This window comes from Mugil cephalus, chromosome 8, assembly GCF_022458985.1.
Source record: "Mugil cephalus isolate CIBA_MC_2020 chromosome 8, CIBA_Mcephalus_1.1, whole genome shotgun sequence".
NCBI classification, from domain to species: domain Eukaryota; kingdom Metazoa; phylum Chordata; class Actinopteri; order Mugiliformes; family Mugilidae; genus Mugil; species Mugil cephalus.
The window spans coordinates 2,340,046-2,358,483 of record NC_061777.1 but is presented as its reverse complement, the minus strand read 5'-3'; the positions used below and the strand labels follow the sequence as shown (position 1 = coordinate 2,358,483).

Sequence of the window (18,438 nt, the reverse complement as noted above, 5' to 3'; positions counted from 1 at the left end):
ACATCTTAAAATCTCTGCAGAAGCATCCCGGTTTCTATTAATCTAAAGCTCGATATACCATTTATTTATGTGCGTTCCTGTGGCACAGGGTTTACAAATTGAATTACTCACCAATGCCATAGGCTTTGGCAAACAGCCACCGCAGGTTGGCAGCTATTTTCGCTCTGGCCGAGTCGTACATCTCCAAAGGCACGACGTCCATCGTGCCTTCTGCGACCCCGGCCAAATCCACTTTTCTCCTGGTGCCGTCTCCGCCGGCGCACAAATCCACGTCCATCCTTTTACAAAAAGAGCAAAAGGCAACAACGTGAAAATGCTGGTAAAGTCAAAAATTTGTACCAGACACATTTTGCTCAGTGAGGGAAAAAGCCAATGACGAACCGGATATTAGCAATCAGCCAAGTTAAAAATAAAAAAAAAGTCCCTTAGAATTGAGTGAATGTATTATTAGATGGATACTCCAACAAACTACTCAGGCAACATTTCGTAAAACGTACTGAGACAATTTGTTGTGTCTTTGACGCTAAATGAATAGAAGTAGCATTAAAATTGAAATGACATGAATTGAGACTGAGTGCTACTTTTACTTTGAAACGCTGCCATTTACTCTCCTTTTAGGGGTCAACAGGGTTACAAGTGGCGGTTAAAGGATAAGTGCAAGAGAGAAACCAATCCAGCATAACATTATGACCACTCTCCTAAAATTGCATTGGTGCCCACAGATACTTAATCAGTTTGGGATCTAGTGAATTTGGATCCTAAACCTTGGAATTTGGTTCCTAAACTGTTTTTGTGTGCGTGTTTCAAGCTGCTACCATCAAAGAGTGTCTTTGCTATGGGTGTGGGGGGGTCTACGTGTCTAAGCAACATCCACACCAATGAATGCCAGGTCTAAAAGTTGCGTGCAAGTCACAAGATGGTTAATCACGTCTCCTGTCGTGGGTTGGTGTACGTCACGTTCATCCTGGACACATGTGGACGACTAAAAATCTGAAAACTCGATTTTCACACCATTACACCAGCGTGTGCAATAAAAACTGAGGTGGTAATATCCAGTCTAGACTTCCAAACATGAGAACATGCCCAGCACTGCATTTCCAATCCCACTAATTATAGGATGGTGGGAAAGCAAGTGCACACTTGCACCTTATTACACATGCAATCATATTAAGAGAGTCTGCTTCAATTCACAGAAGAAGCTAAAGCTAACAATGGTTATTGTTAGCTTGACTTATAGCTTCATTAAGATAAAATAGTCTTCTAATTTATCACACCATGGGGGAGAATTAAGGACGGTGCACACATGAAAAAGGAAAGTAAATATTAAATAAACATAAAAACAGATACTTCCATTGGCAGTGGTTCAACACTGGCTTTTTAAGTGGCAGATAACTAATTAAATAATTGTTATTACATATAGTTTGAGGTGTGTATACCTGAGGTTGGCTGACACGTTCACATTCCCCTTAAAATTAGGTTAGATTAGCGGTTATGTGTGCAAATGCCAGCACATAAATCCACATCAATCCTTCAGAAAAGAAAGTAATAAAAAACACTGTTGTATCAGATTTGTTGCTCAGTGGGAGACACAAATAACAGCAGCCAAGTTATTACAAAAAAAACTTGCTTTTGAGTTAATGTTTTATTAGATGATAAACTAAAAATTAAAATTAAATACGTATTTACTTGTACGTGTGCATTTGTTTTGTTTGACATGCTGCTGTTTGTGTCTCTTTTGTGGGTTTACATGTGGTGGTCGAGTGTAAAAAAAAAGCGACACCTTCACAGACGAAATCACATTCATCACATCAAATAACAATATAAACTCAAACTCGCGTGGAAACATTACACCTATATTTTGCATCACAATGAGATTGTCATGTTTTGATTTAGAGCTATTAGCTTAGCGGCTCTGCGTGCAGATGTAAAACAGCTACTTAACGGCAGGCTAACCATTAGCCTGCTAGCATCGGCTAGACATTACCTTGAAAGGTGCGGTGTGTTCCCGAGTGGCCCCGGTCGGTTCCGTGGGAGGGAGAGGAGAGGGAGGGGGGGGTAGGGGTAAGGGGGATAAGGGGGCAAAGGGGGTTAGGGAGTAGTCCGGGTAAAACACTTAACCAAAGGCCTGCCTCGTTGTACAGTGGCGCGCCGTGTAGAGAGTACACAACCAGCAGCGACGCATCATAGCCAGAGAGCTAACAATGCTAACGGGCGCTAGCGGGAGGGAGTGTGGTCTCCTCCCAGCAACAAGACCAGATCCACGGCCCGAGACTTCCAGGCCAAAGGGGGGGGGGGGGGTCCTCCGCGTACACAAGCTCCCTCGTTTAAAAGTCTTCTCTCTGCTTTAAATTCCTCATGTTAGGTGTAGTTTGGTCCCGGCTGTTGCAGCGAGGACCCGCCGTGTGTACGTTATAAGTGTGTGTGTGTGTGTGTGTCCGCGCTCTGCCCATAGAAACGTAATAATTATCATGGAAGCCACTGCGCATGCGTGATTACCGTCCAGCCTGTTACTTAGATTTCGATTTTTTAATGATCCACAGGGGAAATTGCTTGGTCACAGCAGCAGCTTAGATGTTTCAAAAAAAAATGTGCGTTGTTGTGCAACTGGATAGAGTTTAACCTCTTATCGTCTCAGCCTTTTTTTATTTTTTTTTGCGAAAACATAGCCAAAGTAAACTGAATGCTGTTCGTGAACATTTTGGAGCTCATGCGTGGTCTTGGTCTCTTTAGAAACCCAAGACTCTCAAGTTTCTATCACAAATGGGGTGAACAAATTTGGGTTTGTTGAAAAAGAGGACCCTTTGTAATGCAAACTTGATGTAAATATGTTTGAGGCTCACTTTGAAAGTTTGAGTTCGACATAAAAAGAAAAGAACAAAAGAATCACAGAACCACTTTAAGTTGTCATTGTTCCTGAGTAATCAAAGTTTGCACACAGTTAAAACATAACAAGTTGTTGGTCACTGATAATAACTTTTATCAATGAAATCAGAAGACAATGACATGTTGCATGCAGCGTTTACTTAAACACGACTCGTGTACAGAGCTCTGATTGGTTCAAACGTTTGTCCTCCTGTCCCTCACTGAGACAAACCTCTCCCACTTATTGCAGTCCACTACTTCCACCTCCTGGATGGTGACAGGCTCCACTGGTTCCACCAGCACCTTGGTCTTGTCCACGTCCAGGAGTAGGTGGTTTACCTGGGACCACTACACAAAGTCTCAGTGTCCTCTCCTCCACCTCCTGTCCATCTCTAATGCACCCAACCACTACAGAGTCATCAGAGAACTTAAGAGAGTTAACAGGAATTAGACTTTGCACATAAAAGATAAAAGAAACAAAGACTTTCTCATTCCCCATGAGCACAGACGACCTTAACCTCCGTCTCCACTCATAACAATCAGCAATGTGCAAGTAATAAACCCACTCTACAACCTTTTACTCATTTTTATTCATTTATTTATTGATAAACACTGTTTATTTTTAATGTGTTGTCAATTACTATGAATACTAATGAATTGCAACAAATCATAATTGGATTGCAAACAGATATATAACAGATATTACACAAGATTGTGCACAGTACAGAGTGAGGAGTGAAATGATTAGAGTATTTACACGTTGAGGAGTAATAATATTGCACATATGATGAGTGATCATTGTGGAGAGTAACTATTATTCTGCCTCTGTTTCTTGTACATTTGTTTGTTTACACCATCTTCAAGAGGTCACTTATATTTTATTCTTATTTTATCTTTCCTTTCATTTTTATTTGGTTCTTTTATGTGCAACTAAGCTACTGTGACCAAACAATTTCCCTTGTGGATCATTAAAGTTTATTTAAGTCTGAGTCTAATTAAATATGAGTCTATTATTTATTTGCTCCTTTCGATGAAATCAATGATAATGTGTTCAATCTAACATTATTTCTTTATTTCAAACCATCTTATTATTATTATTAATAGTAGTAGTAGTAGTAGTAGTAGTAGTAGAAGTAGTAGTAGTAGTAGTAGTAGTAGTAGTAGTACACGTTTTCTCATTCACCGTTGTCGTTGTAATATTGTTGTGATGTTGCCCAATGGCGACATCTAATGGTGAAAAGTAGCAGATAGATAGCGTATATAAAAACATATCAAAACATATAAAATATGCAACAAAATACATTAAAAATATAACAGTATATACATAAAATATGCAATATACTAGAATGTATAAAGATCTCAATAAATATATAATTCTGTCTGAGTGGTTTTTGAAACGTGCACTGAGGACTAAAAACGTTGTGAGGTAAAATATAATAATAATAATAAGATTATTATAGGATAATCCTTTAATTTAAACCGGTGATAATAATAATAATAATAATAATAATAATAATAATAATAATAATAATAATAATAATAATAATAATAATAATAATAGTAAGTAAGTTGCACGTGGTACTGGCACATTTTGCACATGGTTGTTTGGTTGTGAATTAATTTAATTTCGTTGCAATTTCATTTTTACTTTTCAATTATTTTATTTATTCTTGCATATATTGTGTATATAGAGTTTTGTTTTCCTGTTTTATATATTTTTTTAATTGTTAATTATATGAGCGACAGTTTGTTGTCACAGTGAAACCTCCCAGTCTTCCTTTCTTTCTTTCTAAGTTACTGAATATATTTCTGATGAAGAACTTTCACTCACTCGCTCGGGACAAATCTGATGGACGAAGTCACGTGACGTCAGAGGAGAGCGAGGCTTTCCGCGCGGTGACGTCACGCAGACCATCAAAGGACAACGTTCGACTTTGATTATGACGTCACACAACATGTTATATAGCTGTTCAACACTTGACTCAGACACTCACTAGCTGAATATTGGTCACGAAAACACGTTTTTACTGCAGTTTGACAGTTTGATCACACAGATCCAGGTTTTTATCCCAGATACGTTCAAGACTAACTCCAATAAGAAAAGTAGATACATAAATCTATTTATCTACATATCTACACATCTACACAACTGTTAAGACACCCCAGACTTAAACAGAAATGAACAGGTGCCCATCAAGTGTTTCTGGTTCTCCTTGGAGTGACTCCACCTCCCACTCCTCGGACGAGGAGGAGCTCGAGGAGGAGGTGATTGAGGAGGAGAAAGAGGAGAAAGAGGAGGAGGACATGGCGATGGAGGCTGAAGACGAACCCAGAGAGACGCCTCTTCCCCAAAAGGAGGATGAGGAGAAATGTGACTGCGAGGAGGATGAGGAGAATTATGAGGACTATGAGGAGGATTTTGAAGATGACGACTATGAGAGCGACTTTGAGAGCGAGAGTGAGAGATCTAACAAATCCAAGACATGTGATGATCTCCAGGAAAATCTCCAGAAAATCCTGGAGGAGGAGAGAGAAGCCAAAGCTGCTCTTGAAGAGGCCTTAAACCAGGAGAAGCTTGAAAAGTCTGAGCAGGAAGCAGCCCTGAAAAAGGAGAAAAAGGAAAAAGAGAGAGTAGCCGAAGCTCTGGAGGACGAGCAGGCGGAGAAGACCAGCCTCCGGGTGGAGGTGGAGCTCCTCAGGGCGCAGATGTCCGATCTGGAGACGTCACAGACGGCGCGACAAGACGACAACGAAAGGCTCACGGCCCAGATAAGCAAGCTGAAGGCTGTTAGAGAAAAGGACAAAAAGGAGATGAAGCGGCAGAAGGACATCGTCATCGGAAAAGACGAGGAGATTTGGTCCCTGCACGTGAACATCCTGAACCTTCAGAATGACGCCAGAGCGCAGGACGACCTCGTTTCATCGCTGCAGGAGAAAGTTAACCAGTCGGCCGCGGAGGTCGAGGTGGAACGAACAAAGAACAGCGAGCTCCAGGGTGAATACATGGATGCGGTGGCCCGGCAGAACGAGGAAAGAGCTAAAGCGGATCGGCTGAGCCACGAGAACAAACTCCTGGTTTCCACCAACCAGAAGCTGCAGGACGAGCTGGACTCGGTCCTGGCGAAGGAGGAGAAAACTCAGACGCAGCTCAGGGAAGAACAAGAAGCTCGAGGCAAACTGGAGGCTCAGCTATCCAGCGCACAAGCGACGACGCAGACGCAAGAGAAAGACCTCGCAGAGAAGACTCTGGCTTTGGAAAAGAGTCTGAGCAACGAGCAGAAATGGAGACGGGCCTTGAAAAAGGAGCAGCGGCGGCGCTCGGAGGAGACGGGTTCAAAAAAGCCCAAAGAGCACCTGCTGTACGACATGGAGACGCTGAAGATGGAGAACAAACACCTCGTCAAGCAGCTGGACGCCATGGAGACAGAATATGAAATGAAACTGAGAAGGCAGAGCTCTATATCTGAGGGCCATGAAGAGACTGTGACCGTTAATCAGCTGCAGTCTCAGGGAGAGTCCCGACAGAAAGAGCTGGAAGACGAGCTACGAAAGGAGAAGACACGAGTCTCCGAGTTGCAGCGGAGAGTCGACGCAAACGTCTCGGCCCTCGCTGAGCTCAAGGAAGCTTCTGCAAAGCAGGCGGAGACGCTGGAGGGATGGAAAACCGCGGCCGAGGCTCTGCAGAGGAGTCAGGAAAACTGCAAGAGGCTTCACGACCAACAGCAGGTTGGAACAAAGGTTCCTCTCAGACGCGTCGACGGCACAAAGATGAGGCTGAAGCAGCAGAGCAGAGCGTTGGACGGGAGCATCAGGCTCCTGCACGGCCTCCAGAAAGAGTTCACCGCGCTGGTGAGGAGACACGACGACGTCAACTCCGACTACTGCGAACTGCTCAGAGCTCACAACGCTCTGCAGGTCGAATACGAGAGGACGACCTACCAGAGCAGAAACTTCACCAGCTAATTACTCACAGGCCAGATACCTGGAAAAGTTCAGGAGGTCAGGGAATGTTTCATGTTTAATCCATCATTTATGTTAGATTAAAATATAAATAATTAAATATTAAAAATGGGTTAGATTCAAGTAATTTAAAATTCAATATTAAAAAATATAAAAATAAAATAAAAAATAGAAAGAAAATAAAAAAATAAAAAATAATTAAAAAGCAATAATAAATATAAAAAATAAAATAAAGTGCATTTTTTCATTTAAATAATAAATAATAAATTAAATTAATATGAAATTAAATATTAAAAGATATAAAAATAAATTAAAAACTAGGAAGAATATAAATTAAAAAAATCATTAAAAAGTAATAATAAATTTAAAAAATAAAATAAAGTGCATTTGTTCATTTAAATAATAAATTAAATTAATATGAAATTAAATATTAAAAGATATAAAAATAAAATAAAAAATAGGAAGAAAATAAAAAAAATAATAATATAAAAAATAAAATAAAGTGCATTTGTTCATTTAAATAATAAATTTAATTAATATGAAATCAAATATGAAAAGATATAAAAATAAAATAAAAAATAGGAAGAAAATAAATAAAAAATTCAAAAATAATTAAAAAGTAATAATAAATATAAGAAATAAAATAAAGTGCATATGTTCATTTAAATAATAAATTAAATTAATATGAAATTAAATATTAAAAGAGATCAAAATAAAAAAATTATAATAAAAAATAAATATATAAAATAAAATAAAGTGCATTTGCTGTCATTTATTAGTTTAAATATTTTGGCTGTGAATTAAAATTTTACAGTGCTGCTGTATTTGCACTACTAAGATTTTTTCCAAGGAGAACCCAATCAAAGAAATGAATCACAAATATTTGGCTTTGGTGTTTCGTTTATTCAGGAAAATGAGCCAATATTACATATCTGAGAGGTTTACAAGGCCAAATTTAGAGTCCAAACCTGTTCAGAAGTGTTTCTTATCAGGCGTCACTGAGTTCCCTGTTTTTGTTTAAAAAGAACTAAATCAGGGAAACGTTCTATCACAAGTGCCATGAAAAGTTTGGTCTTTGCATCGTCCCCCTGAGCCCGTGTGGCTTTTCTTCTCAGCATCTGACTCATTACGAACCTAAACGTACGTGTGCGTGTGAGTTATAAGTCGAGAATTTTTCCAAGGGAGTCGCTCTAAAAAAAAAAAAAAAAAAAACAAACCAAAAACACAGCAACCAAAAACAGTACAGCCACAAAAAATAACTTTAATGCAATAGTGATTTAGATGCCGGGAGCCGTGAGGCTGCTGCGACAGACAGACTGTGAGTATATTGCATAGGTTGTTGATCTGGGGGAGAGTCCTGCATCAAAGTGGAGTTAAAAACAACAATGTGTGTGACTCCAACAAGTCTCTTCAGTGTCCCTAAGCAATAACGTTGTTCGTTTTTTGTGTTCCTGCTGAAAGATGTGTTTTTTTTTTTCATGGAGCTTTTTTCCCCTCGATCGTACGATCTCCCACAAAACGCAACGTTCTTCACAATATAACGGGAGGGAGCGGTGGTTTCTGTTCCTGTTCCTGTAACGCATGCCAATGTTAAGTACGGAGGAGGAGGAGGTGGTGGTGGTGGAGGAGGTGGTGGTGGTGGTGGTGGTCACGGTTGCCACGGTGACGCCCCGCCGCAGCAGTGATGTTTAGCAAAGACGCTTCCAGGAGATGTTGCACCAGTTTTAAACTCTCACTGCGACCTACCAGCCCATACGGCACAACGTCCTCTCGGTTTGTAAAAACAACATTTGAAGCTTTTCTATTTTTATCCTCTCTTTCTTTCACTCTTTCTTTCTTCTTCTTCACATTTGTAGATTAGCTTCAAGGTTTAGCTAAAAATGTTATAAATAAGAACAGGTTACTAGTTTGGCTTCGATATATAAATAATGTAGTAATACATAGTTCAAACAAGACACTTCTCTCTAAAAACACTTACATATTTTTTCAAATATTGCATTTACGAAACCATGTTCCTTTCTCGGCGGATTAGTTAAAGCCATTTGTTTTTGTTTTTTTTCTTCCAGGTGCCAAACTAGTAAGGGGTTGAGCAGAGGTTTCGCTGTTACGACAGGTTTAGAAAAACAATCTCAGCCTCCCTGAGCAGAAAGTCACGTCAATACCACATTTTAAATATCGAATAAAAACACTCAAAAAAGCTTGGCAAAAAAAAAAAAAAAACACACCACCCTCCATACTGTTTTTTCAGCCCTCCACCTTCTCGTAGCTGGAGAGTTTAAGTACTCGAAGGCTAATATCATATAACACGCTACCCACTGAGGAACACTCAAATCAAATATATGTCTTTACAGATCAACAGAAGTCCTTGCTATTGCACAGAAATACAGGGTTTTCTTTTTTTTTTTTTCCACTGGATACATCTAATGACAAGGCAGGTTATACAGTGACGTTTTGGTTTGGTTTGACAGCATAAGTGTTCATTGCTCTCAAAAGATGAAAACAAACAAAAACAAAAAAAAAAATAGAAATCCACACTGGCTGCAGTCTCTGCTTTTTCGGGACATTTCCACCATGTGCATGACGATGTTTGCAGCTCTGCAGCTTTGAAGTGAGCGTGCGCATCCTGACCGGTCAAATTAAAAGATTTAAAAAACAAAAAAAAACAAAAAAAGCCCCTTTGATTAGGCTCAGCTTCATTTAACATCCGTCTCGCTGCAGCGAGACGTTTATTCAGAGAAGTGCTAAAAACCGACATAACATTCAAAGAGCACGTTGACAATAAACACACGGGCCGAATTAGAAACGTCTTCGTGGAAATGCGTGACTGAGTTAGTGTGAGGCTTTTCCCTCCGAAAAGGCAAATAAATACCGTCGTCTTTTAAGTGAGAGACCGACCGACCTCTCGATTAGAAGCCGCGTATATATATATATATATATCTTTGATGGAAAAAAAAAAAATAATAAAGAAAGAAGGAAAAACATGACACGAACACGTTCACCACTCAGTAAATCATATAACAATTTAAAGAGACGGACGAACAGACACGAAAACGGTCGATTTTAAATATTGCAAAACACACACAAAGTGTAAACATTAAACTGATCTGATGTCGTTTTTGCACATGGAGAAATTATATAAAATAAACTGTGTCTGTCATACCTATAAACTGTTCTCGTTTAAAATGTAAAAACCATATACTAAATTTCAATTTTATATTATTACCGTCATAATAATAATGTGTATGTAATTTGTTTTGTTTTTTTACTGTTTCTGTTATAAATAGTCATACGTGTAACGTCTTGATTCACACTCTGACTCCTCCGGCTTCGTCTCCACAAGGCAAATAAACAATACATGTGTCTCTGCCGCCGCTCTGATACCAGTATGATCACACACACACACACACACACACACCAACACACTCACACAAGCTGCCACAGTCACACAGGGATGGGATGGGACAGGATGAATTGGGGGGGGGGGGGGTCACCAGGAGGCTCTATGTGCGATTGAGGGTCTGGAAGATTCTGGATATTTGGAGCATGACGGGGCCGGTCTCAGGGTCGTTCATCCACTGGGTGCTGTTGAGCGGATTCTCCAGCATGTCTTCAAACGCTGCACAAAAAACACAACAACACAAGGCGCACGTGTGACAAATGTGTATTAACCTATTTAAAAAACAATTCATACAGTTTATAAAATATATACAATATTTGATTTATGGACTAATGCATGTAATATTAAATAAATAATTTGTGAATTTCAACTCAGAGTTTCTGCAGGTTTGAAGCAAGTAGCAACGTCCAGGTCTGAGCGATGAAGTGCAAAAGACTGCAGTTCATCGAGTGGCCACTAGAGGCTCCAAAAGGGAGCAAATCCTCATAAACCTAAACTTTACAACATTATTAAACATGTTTACACCATGATACAAAATATTATTTTGGTCTCAATGGTTTATTAAACTGTATGAGGGGAGAATTTTTTTGTAACTCATTTGTTTATTTTTTTTTATTAAGGTTTAAAATTCTGCATAATTAAGAGGCGTTCCTTCTTTGAGTGACAGGCAGCGGAGAGTTGGGTGGGCGGGACTCAACGTCCGGGCTGCTTTAGCTCCGCCCACTAATGAGGAAAAGAAACGTAAAAAAAGGCCAGCGCAAACTGTGTGGGCTAGCGGTTAGCATTAGCATGTATAAAAATATTCCAAATAATGATTAATTTAACTTAATTTCACTCACAATTTAGTCTAACTCATAACGTTATCCAGGCTTAAACTGATGAGTGTTATTTTTATTTTTTGTGTTATTAATCTTATTTGATATCATTTCTTTTAATCGCCAAAGTCAAACCAGAGTCGCCTACGACTGAAGAACAACGTTGTTTGAGATGTACAAAAATATTAAAGTAAATCTGACTCCGGGGGCGACATTCTATGGGAAACCTTTCTGTAGGTATGAGATGTCACAGTCGTGTCCCTGTGTCGGATTGGACGGTACCTAGCAGAGTCTTGGGGTTGGTTAGACCCAGCTGGACCACCGGGTTTTCCAGGATGGCTTGGAACAGAGGGCTGTTGGTGTCGATGCCTTTGTCGAGATCTTCCGGGGAAGGTTTCCTGTCTCCCAGCAGCCACTCACACTGCAGGAGAAAAATAATAAAAAACGGGTATTTTAAGAAATCTTTTAGAGGTTTGAGTTGAATTTAAACTCAGGCTTTCCACTGTTTAAATGTCGTGACACTTCCTCTTACATCCATTCTGCTTTAATAGGATGTGTAGACGCAGTTTAAATATGTCATAGAAAGTGTGAAGCATGTAATGCACAGAACAGTCCATCCTCAAAGTGATGGATTTATGGTGATTCAGACTCTTTTTCTAACAAGACATTGTCACAGGGGCATGCAATAAGACAAGAATATATACAAAAAACAATAAAAAAAACTATGTCAAATTTTAAAAAAATAACAGCTGCATTCGAAAAACATATAGAGAACATTTGAAATATAAGGACATTTAGTACGGTGTAGAATGGGAATTAAAATTAGATAAAACAGTGCAAAAAAAGCAGAAAATCTGCGAGCACCTACCGCAGCGTCCTGTTGGTTGTTGTTGACTCTCAGAGCATCAATCACTTCCTTTTCATCGAAGCCCATCTCCATCAACGCAATGACAGCCTGCAGAAAGAAAGAAAGAAAGAAAAACATTTCCTCTAATCAGAGAGCAGCTGTGGAAAAAGTATCATAATATCATCCATGAAAGTAAGGCTGGAAATATGTTACAAAAGTGCTTTGTTGGTTTCTGTACCCTCCATTTCTATAGGAGGTGGGAATATGTAGTTTAAAGCATAGACTGTATATAAACATGGACGACACGTCTCCACTTCCTCTCACTGGACAAACTGACTGAAGCAATTTTAACGGGGTTACAGGTGACGCCATCTTGCAACTTTGGAGCCAGAGTCCGATCAGTCTGATCAGTCCGAGGGCGGAGCCACAATATTGATGCTCCGCCCCCACACTTCCTCCATTATTCACTCCCGTTTTCGTTTAATTAATTCCACGCTCTGCTTTACCTCCACCAGCTACCAGAGAATGTCGGCTTATATACTGTACTTATCTTTAAAAAAAGTTTTTACCCACGTTACGGAGCAGTTGGCATGGCAACCGGCAGTCGCCATCGTGTCACATCCTGTTTCTATAGCGTCAAATAACTTAGACGAAACTTATCAGAACAATTGACACTTGAACATGCATCAACACTATATTGACTACCTGGAATAACAGAAACCATCCTTTGACGCGTATTTTAGTGTTTTGGTTCGGCCCATGGTTCCCGCCCACTAATATGGAGTGGGTGGAGCTTATTGACCTACACCGCAGCCAGTTACCAGGAGGAGCTCTACTGGCTTTGGCTTCACTTTAGAGGAGCTAAAGCCGCCGTCCACATTAATACAATCTAGGGTTTAAACTAATAAGGCATAACATTATTACAACCTTTTATTTTGTAGCCCTGAGAGACTGAGCCATGGACAAACAGACGCTCTAGGAATTTGGAGGTTAAGTCAACACCTTGAACTTGTTGTTGCACTTAATGCCTTATAGCAGGTCACATGATGCTGCTGAAAGAGGCCACTGCCATCGGGAATTTCCAGGAAAAGCTTAGAAAGCCATCCTCTTATCCAGGTCCTAACTTCTAGGAAAGATTTCTCCTCCGCTGCCTGATACATTCCTTCGGTGTAGGTTGCAGAGTGATGATGTAAGGATAAAAAAAAACAAGCCACGCACCCTTGAATCTGGCCTGAACTCCCTTTTCCTGCGGATCCTCTTGAAGATCTCTGTGAGCTCGTCCTGTCTGCTGCTTTCCTCTGAGCTCTGGCCCGAGAGGCTGCGGAGGCGGTTTGGGCCGGAGGCGGAGGCGGGGCCAGAGGCGGCGGCGGAGGCGGAGGCGGATGCTGAGGGTCCTGGGGTGGCGGCCGCCGTGGCTCCGGCGGTGGCGGCAGCAGCGGCAGCAGAAGAAGAAGAAGACTCCTGACACGGTAGCGGAGTGTCCACAGAGGGGTCGTCTACATGCTCTATCAGCCACTCCATAGCCTGGGTTACTGACATGCTGCAGGGAGAGTGGATAAACAAGTCAGGTCACACTAATCTCAGGAGGTGCAGCATTTAATAATACATATTTAATCCTGGATTCCCGGTGAGAGCGTGCTCGGCCTTACTGGTTCAGTCTAAGGGCTTTGATTGCTCTGCTTTCAGGGAAACCCATCTCAGTGAGCTGCTGCAGAGCTGTTTCATCCACGCGATCCTCTTCATCTTCATCCAGCATCGCTACAAGACACGCAATCACAAAGAGATCAGACACATCAGCCTCAAACAATATGAGCGACAACAACAGGGCGTCCGCGACAGGCCGGTCACAAAATCTTGGGTTGATTAAACATTTTTATACATTGTTTTTTTTTAAATGTCCCCCCAAAAATATAATTTTTTTTTTTTTTTGGAAAAAAAGAAAGAAAAAAAAGGAAAAAAAAGAAAAGAAGAAGAAAAGAAAAAGAAAAAAAAGGAAGAAAAAAAAGAAGAAAAAAAGGAAAAAATAGAAGAAAAAAAGGAAAAAAGTGAAGGAAAAAAAAAGAAGAAAAAAAGGAAAAAAAGAAAAGAAGAGAAAAATGAAAAAAAGAGAAAAAAGGAAAAAAAAGAAAAAAAAGGAAAAAAAGAAGAAAAAAAAGGAAAAAAGTGAAGAAAAAAAGAAGAAAAAAAGGAAAAAATAAAAGAAGAGAAAAATGGAAAAAAGAGAAAAAAAAGGAAAAAAAAGAAAAAAAGGAAAAAAAGAAGAATAAACAGGAAAAAATTGAAGAAGAAAAAAAGGAAAAAAGAAAAGAAGAGAAAAATGGAAAAAAAGAGATAAAAAAGGAAAAAAGAGAAAAAAAAGGAAAAAAAGAAGAAAAAGAAAAGAAAAAAAGGAAAAAAAGGGAAAGAAAAAGAAAGAAAAAAAGGAAAAAAAGGGAAAAACAAAACAAAACAAAACAAAAAATATATAAATTTCTTTAAATACACAGTGACATGAATCCAACATGTTTTAGTAAAGTGATAAACGGAGGCGGAAGACGTTATCTTTCAGTCAGAACTTCACTCATTCAGTGTTTGCACAGGGCGCCACGCTAGCTGACACCTGTCAATCTAAGCTTCCTGCACACAGTAGACTCCGCCCCTATCGCTGCTGAGCCAATCACAAGGCTGCATATTACACACTGACCCTGTCAAGTTCCTCACAACTGGCCAGGATTGTATTCAGACGCATGATGCGTGTATTATTTGAATAGCTTAAAACTGAATGCAAAATGATAATAATATATGTACATATATATGTATATATATGTATATATATTTATATATATATACATATATATATATATATATATATATATATATATAAATGTACATATATTTGCCTTGTGATACACTGATACCACGCTGTGTTGTGTGCTGAGGTGATTCGCTTCTTTGCCTGATCCTTAACAGGATAAGAGGTTAATAAAGCCCTATTCGCACAGATTAGTTTTACCTGAGGACGTCATGTGATTCAGAAATGACCCCATCCTCCACCCCACCCCCCCACGTCTGGGTTTCACATGGCGCCTCCTCACGGGATAAACAAACTCTGTGTTTTACTCTGTAGTTGTGTCTCTGCTGCTTTGAGCTTCACTCCACTGCCTATCAGAGGACGTTTTACACGTTTTAACGGCTTTAGTTACTTTGGAAATTCTGAATTGATAATAAAAATTGATTTTTACCATGTAATGCGACTACTAATCCTGCAACGAGTGCCGTCAGGTTCTCGTCGAGCTCAAATCTATGTGTGTATAAACAAACTTTTTTACCTATTGTGAACCACTGTATATATTATATTTATATATATATATGTTTAACATCCCTAAATATATGAGTAACATATTTTTTTTGCTTAATATGGACACTGACACTGGCCTTGACACAACAGATTTTTTATCCTAATAGTTTTTCATACCAGATGTTATAGAGAACAAGAGTATGTACCTGATATAAAGCAACTTAAACATTTCTCTTTCCAGTTAAAGGTCAGTCAGTGAGATTTTATGCTGATCTGCATATTTCTGACAGATATTCTGGATGGATACGTGGGGAACCTGAAGTACCCGACACATAAACCTGGGAAACATTTTTAACTGGGATCATATTTTGGTTGAAATTGCTGGGGTCCAGTTGACATCCAGGATAAAACATCGTAAACTTGAAGAGGCAGATGCTGATTCACACTGGATTAGTTTTATCTAATAGACGTCCGTGTAGGTAATTCGTGGCGTCATTTCTTCTTCACAAATTACGCACATGGACGACTCGTACGGGATTAAGATCACAGGCGACCTCTGCAATTACTACGTGCGAATAGAAATTAAGAATGACAAGAATTTTACCGTTGGCCTTTTTGAAGAGTTCAACAGCGTCAGGGTTCAAGGCGAGAAGCTTCTGGGCGACTTCAATCAGAGATACCAGGATTTTTCTGAGCTCCGTTTGAAACTGTAACACAAACATGTCACAGATTAACACAGACGAGGTTTGAACTGCGTTTAACTTACAGATTTTTAGAGTCCGTACATCTCTGATATTGTGCTGTGTAACAGTTCGGTCCGTGTGGCGCGTGGACAGGCCGGCGGTGGCTTTCAGGATGGCGTCTTTGTCTGGAGCTTTGTTATCTTGTTTCTTCTGAAACAAAAAGAAGAAACCAGATACAAAATAAATGCACCACTTCAGACTAAACTCCTTCCCACCAGCTGATCAAACTTACCTTTTCGTCTGAACTAACGTCGGCCATCTTGGGGGGCGTCGGCGGCGGTCTTTTCTTTATGAGCAGCAAAACGTCTGCAACACAACGTTTCACATGAGCCACTCGCGTTCATATCGAGAGAATCTCTCTCGAAATACGACGGATTTTTATACGTACCTTTATCTTTAAGATTCTCATCGGCGACAGTCTTGGTGTCGGCGAGGACTCGTTCTGTAGCAGCATGTATGAGTTTATGGTGGGTGAGAGTTTTGGGGTCTTCTAGACTTCCATGTACAGACTAGAAAACAAGCACAAAATACAGTGACTCAGACAAAAATAAATAGATGAATAAGAGTAAAAAGCAGGAGTGAAATTATTCAGACAATGGGAGCGAGGTTTAAAATATCAAAATGTGTTAAATAGAAGACAATTACATCTAAAAAAAATTGTTGTTACATGTATTGTTGACAACTTTCAGGAGCAAAAAAAGTTAATGTAGCTGTTTTTCTTTCTTAATCAAGACTGTTTTATTGTGTACAGCTGCTATAGTTTTGCATCTTTATGCTGCTATAGTTTCTATTTTTATTTCTCCAGAACCAAAGCGCCGAACAAACTCTATTTTGTTGTTTTCCTCCAGACTATGACAATAAAACTTCTTATTCTTCATATACAGATGTACATTTGGAGCTTTTAAATTACTTACGTTATTATTCAGTTATCAAAATTATACCTGGTGAGACTTTCTACCAACAAACTAGCTAATTTTCTGTGATGACAACTGCTGCTTTTTGCACATTTTGGTCAAACAAAGCACGACATATGAAGAATTAATAGATTTAAGTGTTGATTTTTGCAGGTTTTTCTGTGCTGTCGTGACAAACGAGCACTAAACCACGACCTGAAATGATGCTGCAGGCCATAGAAGGAGAGGTGAGCTGTGTAATAATAGAAAGGCTAAAAAGCAGCATGCACCATGTCGGACCGGCCAGTGGGAAAAAGAAAGGGGGCAGAGTCGAAGAGGGGGCAGCCAACCTGCTAAATTATAAATAGCAAAGTCTACCCAGTTACTATAAATACAAAGGCAGTGACACTGACACTGACAGTTTACACGGAGGCCATGGTGGACAGGAGGAGAGGCGGAGAGGAGTGACAGGACAAAAAAACAAAACAAAACAACAACAGGGAGAAACACAAACAACCCTTAAAAAAAACCTACATGTTTCAAGCACCTCTCCTTCAGTTTCTCCACCGTGGTGTCCTCCGTGACCTCCTCCAGCCACTCCGCGCCGTCCATGGTGCAGACATGAATTTTCAACACTTTCCCGGCGAATATCTTCTCCTCCTGCACGAACATAGCTGCAGTCTTGAGGGCGAAAGAGTAGCAGTCCGGCGCCGTTAGCTACCACCAGCACCAGCAGCAGCAGTTGCTATGAGCTCTTGGCCGAGCTAGCGTGCTAACGTTAGCACCCAGCTAGCCCGTCGCTTTTAAACCTGCCGACAACAGACCGAGACGGGGAACCGATTAGCTGGGAGACATTTTCGGGGTCTCCGGGCGGTTTTCGGGCCGTTCCGTGCTCGCCAACTTGTTTTTTTCCCCCCGTGTTAGCAGAGAAGCAGCCACCAGCGAATATCCTATTTTTACTGTACGTTTGAACTTTGAACTTCAACCGTACCGCGACCGGTGCATCATGGGAATAGTAGTTGTTAGTGTTGTTTTAGCCGCAGGCTGAGTCAGGGGTTAAGAAAAAAAAGAGGGCAGCATAGATGCGTATTTTGACAATAAACGGACCAGACAATGTCCTTCGACTAAGTGCTTGTGTCACTTTTAAAATATCTGTTAATTATTTACATGTTCCTGCGTGTTATAAGAGTGTAATAACCTCCCGGAAGAGGCGCAAGTGAAATTACCGTAATGCCAACATATCGGCTTTAAAGCGCAACGTCTCACCTTTCAAAAATAGTAGGATTATTTTCCGATAGCGCAAACTATAAAATAATTACGGTAATCCAAAGTGGGCTTTCTGTACATGGGGTTTTAAAATGTTTTAGGGGGAAAAAACACTCCTAAGTCACTCTAAATAGTCGTATAATGTTATAATGTTTAATTTGTTTGTTTCACCGTTTGCCAACTGATTATTTACTTGGAAATACGACCTCAACCAAAGCACCACTCACGGCGCAACATTCAACAATTATTTCATCACTTAATAATTTTTCCTAGAAATGTCAGAAAACTGAAATCACGTTTCCGAAGTTTAATTTGTCATCTTAAACTATGTTTTGTTTGTATTTTTGTGTTTTTTATTCCTTAAAAGTGTCATGTACT

General features: G+C 39.9%; 3 protein-coding genes across 5 annotated transcripts in view; 1 reads left to right on the top strand and 2 right to left on the bottom strand.

Moving 5' to 3' along the window:
* The window catches only part of camsap1b (calmodulin regulated spectrin-associated protein 1b), a 34,513-nt gene extending 32,078 nt beyond the window's left edge, over positions 1 to 2,435 (bottom strand). For all 3 annotated transcript variants that reach the window (XM_047592117.1, XM_047592118.1, XM_047592119.1), the window contains exons 1-2: positions 1,985 to 2,435; positions 112 to 278 (exon numbers count right to left, since the gene is read on the bottom strand). In XM_047592117.1, coding sequence (XP_047448073.1) covers positions 112 to 277 — 166 coding nt within the window. In that variant the 5' untranslated portion in view covers position 278; positions 1,985 to 2,435. The remainder of the gene's footprint in view (positions 1 to 111; positions 279 to 1,984) is intronic.
* Positions 2,436 to 5,040: 2,605 nt separating this feature from the next.
* On the top strand, positions 5,041 to 6,825 carry LOC125012017 (trichohyalin-like). Its single transcript, XM_047591610.1, has one exon. The coding sequence runs from the start codon at positions 5,041 to 5,043 to the stop codon at positions 6,823 to 6,825; it is 1,785 nt and encodes a 594-aa protein (XP_047447566.1).
* A 1,238-nt stretch (positions 6,826 to 8,063) lies between these two features.
* On the bottom strand, positions 8,064 to 17,772 carry ubac1 (UBA domain containing 1). Its single transcript, XM_047592799.1, has 10 exons — positions 17,329 to 17,772; positions 16,290 to 16,410; positions 16,134 to 16,207; positions 15,944 to 16,051; positions 15,763 to 15,865; positions 13,531 to 13,639; positions 13,100 to 13,421; positions 11,903 to 11,989; positions 11,317 to 11,455; positions 8,064 to 10,438 (listed from the first exon to the last, which is right to left on the bottom strand). The coding sequence occupies exons 1-10, from the start codon at positions 17,464 to 17,466 to the stop codon at positions 10,323 to 10,325; spliced, it is 1,317 nt and encodes a 438-aa protein (XP_047448755.1). The 5' UTR covers positions 17,467 to 17,772; the 3' UTR covers positions 8,064 to 10,322.
* Positions 17,773 to 18,438: the final 666 nt, after the last annotated feature.

Bases quoted from the DNA above. Each gene is read 5' to 3' on its own strand.
- LOC125012017 (XM_047591610.1), top strand. From the start codon at position 5,041: ATGAACAGGTGCCCATCAAGTGTTTCTGGTTCTCCTTGGAGTGACTCC.
- ubac1 (XM_047592799.1), bottom strand. From the start codon at position 17,466: ATGTTCGTGCAGGAGGAGAAGATATTCGCCGGGAAAGTGTTGAAAATT. The intron at 16,411-17,328 runs GTAGGTTTTTTT...CTTGTTTTCTAG, and splicing joins AGGAGAGGTGCTTGAAACAT to TCTGTACATGGAAGTCTAGA. The intron at 15,866-15,943 runs GTACGGACTCTA...TTTGTGTTACAG, and splicing joins CACAGCACAATATCAGAGAT to TTTCAAACGGAGCTCAGAAA.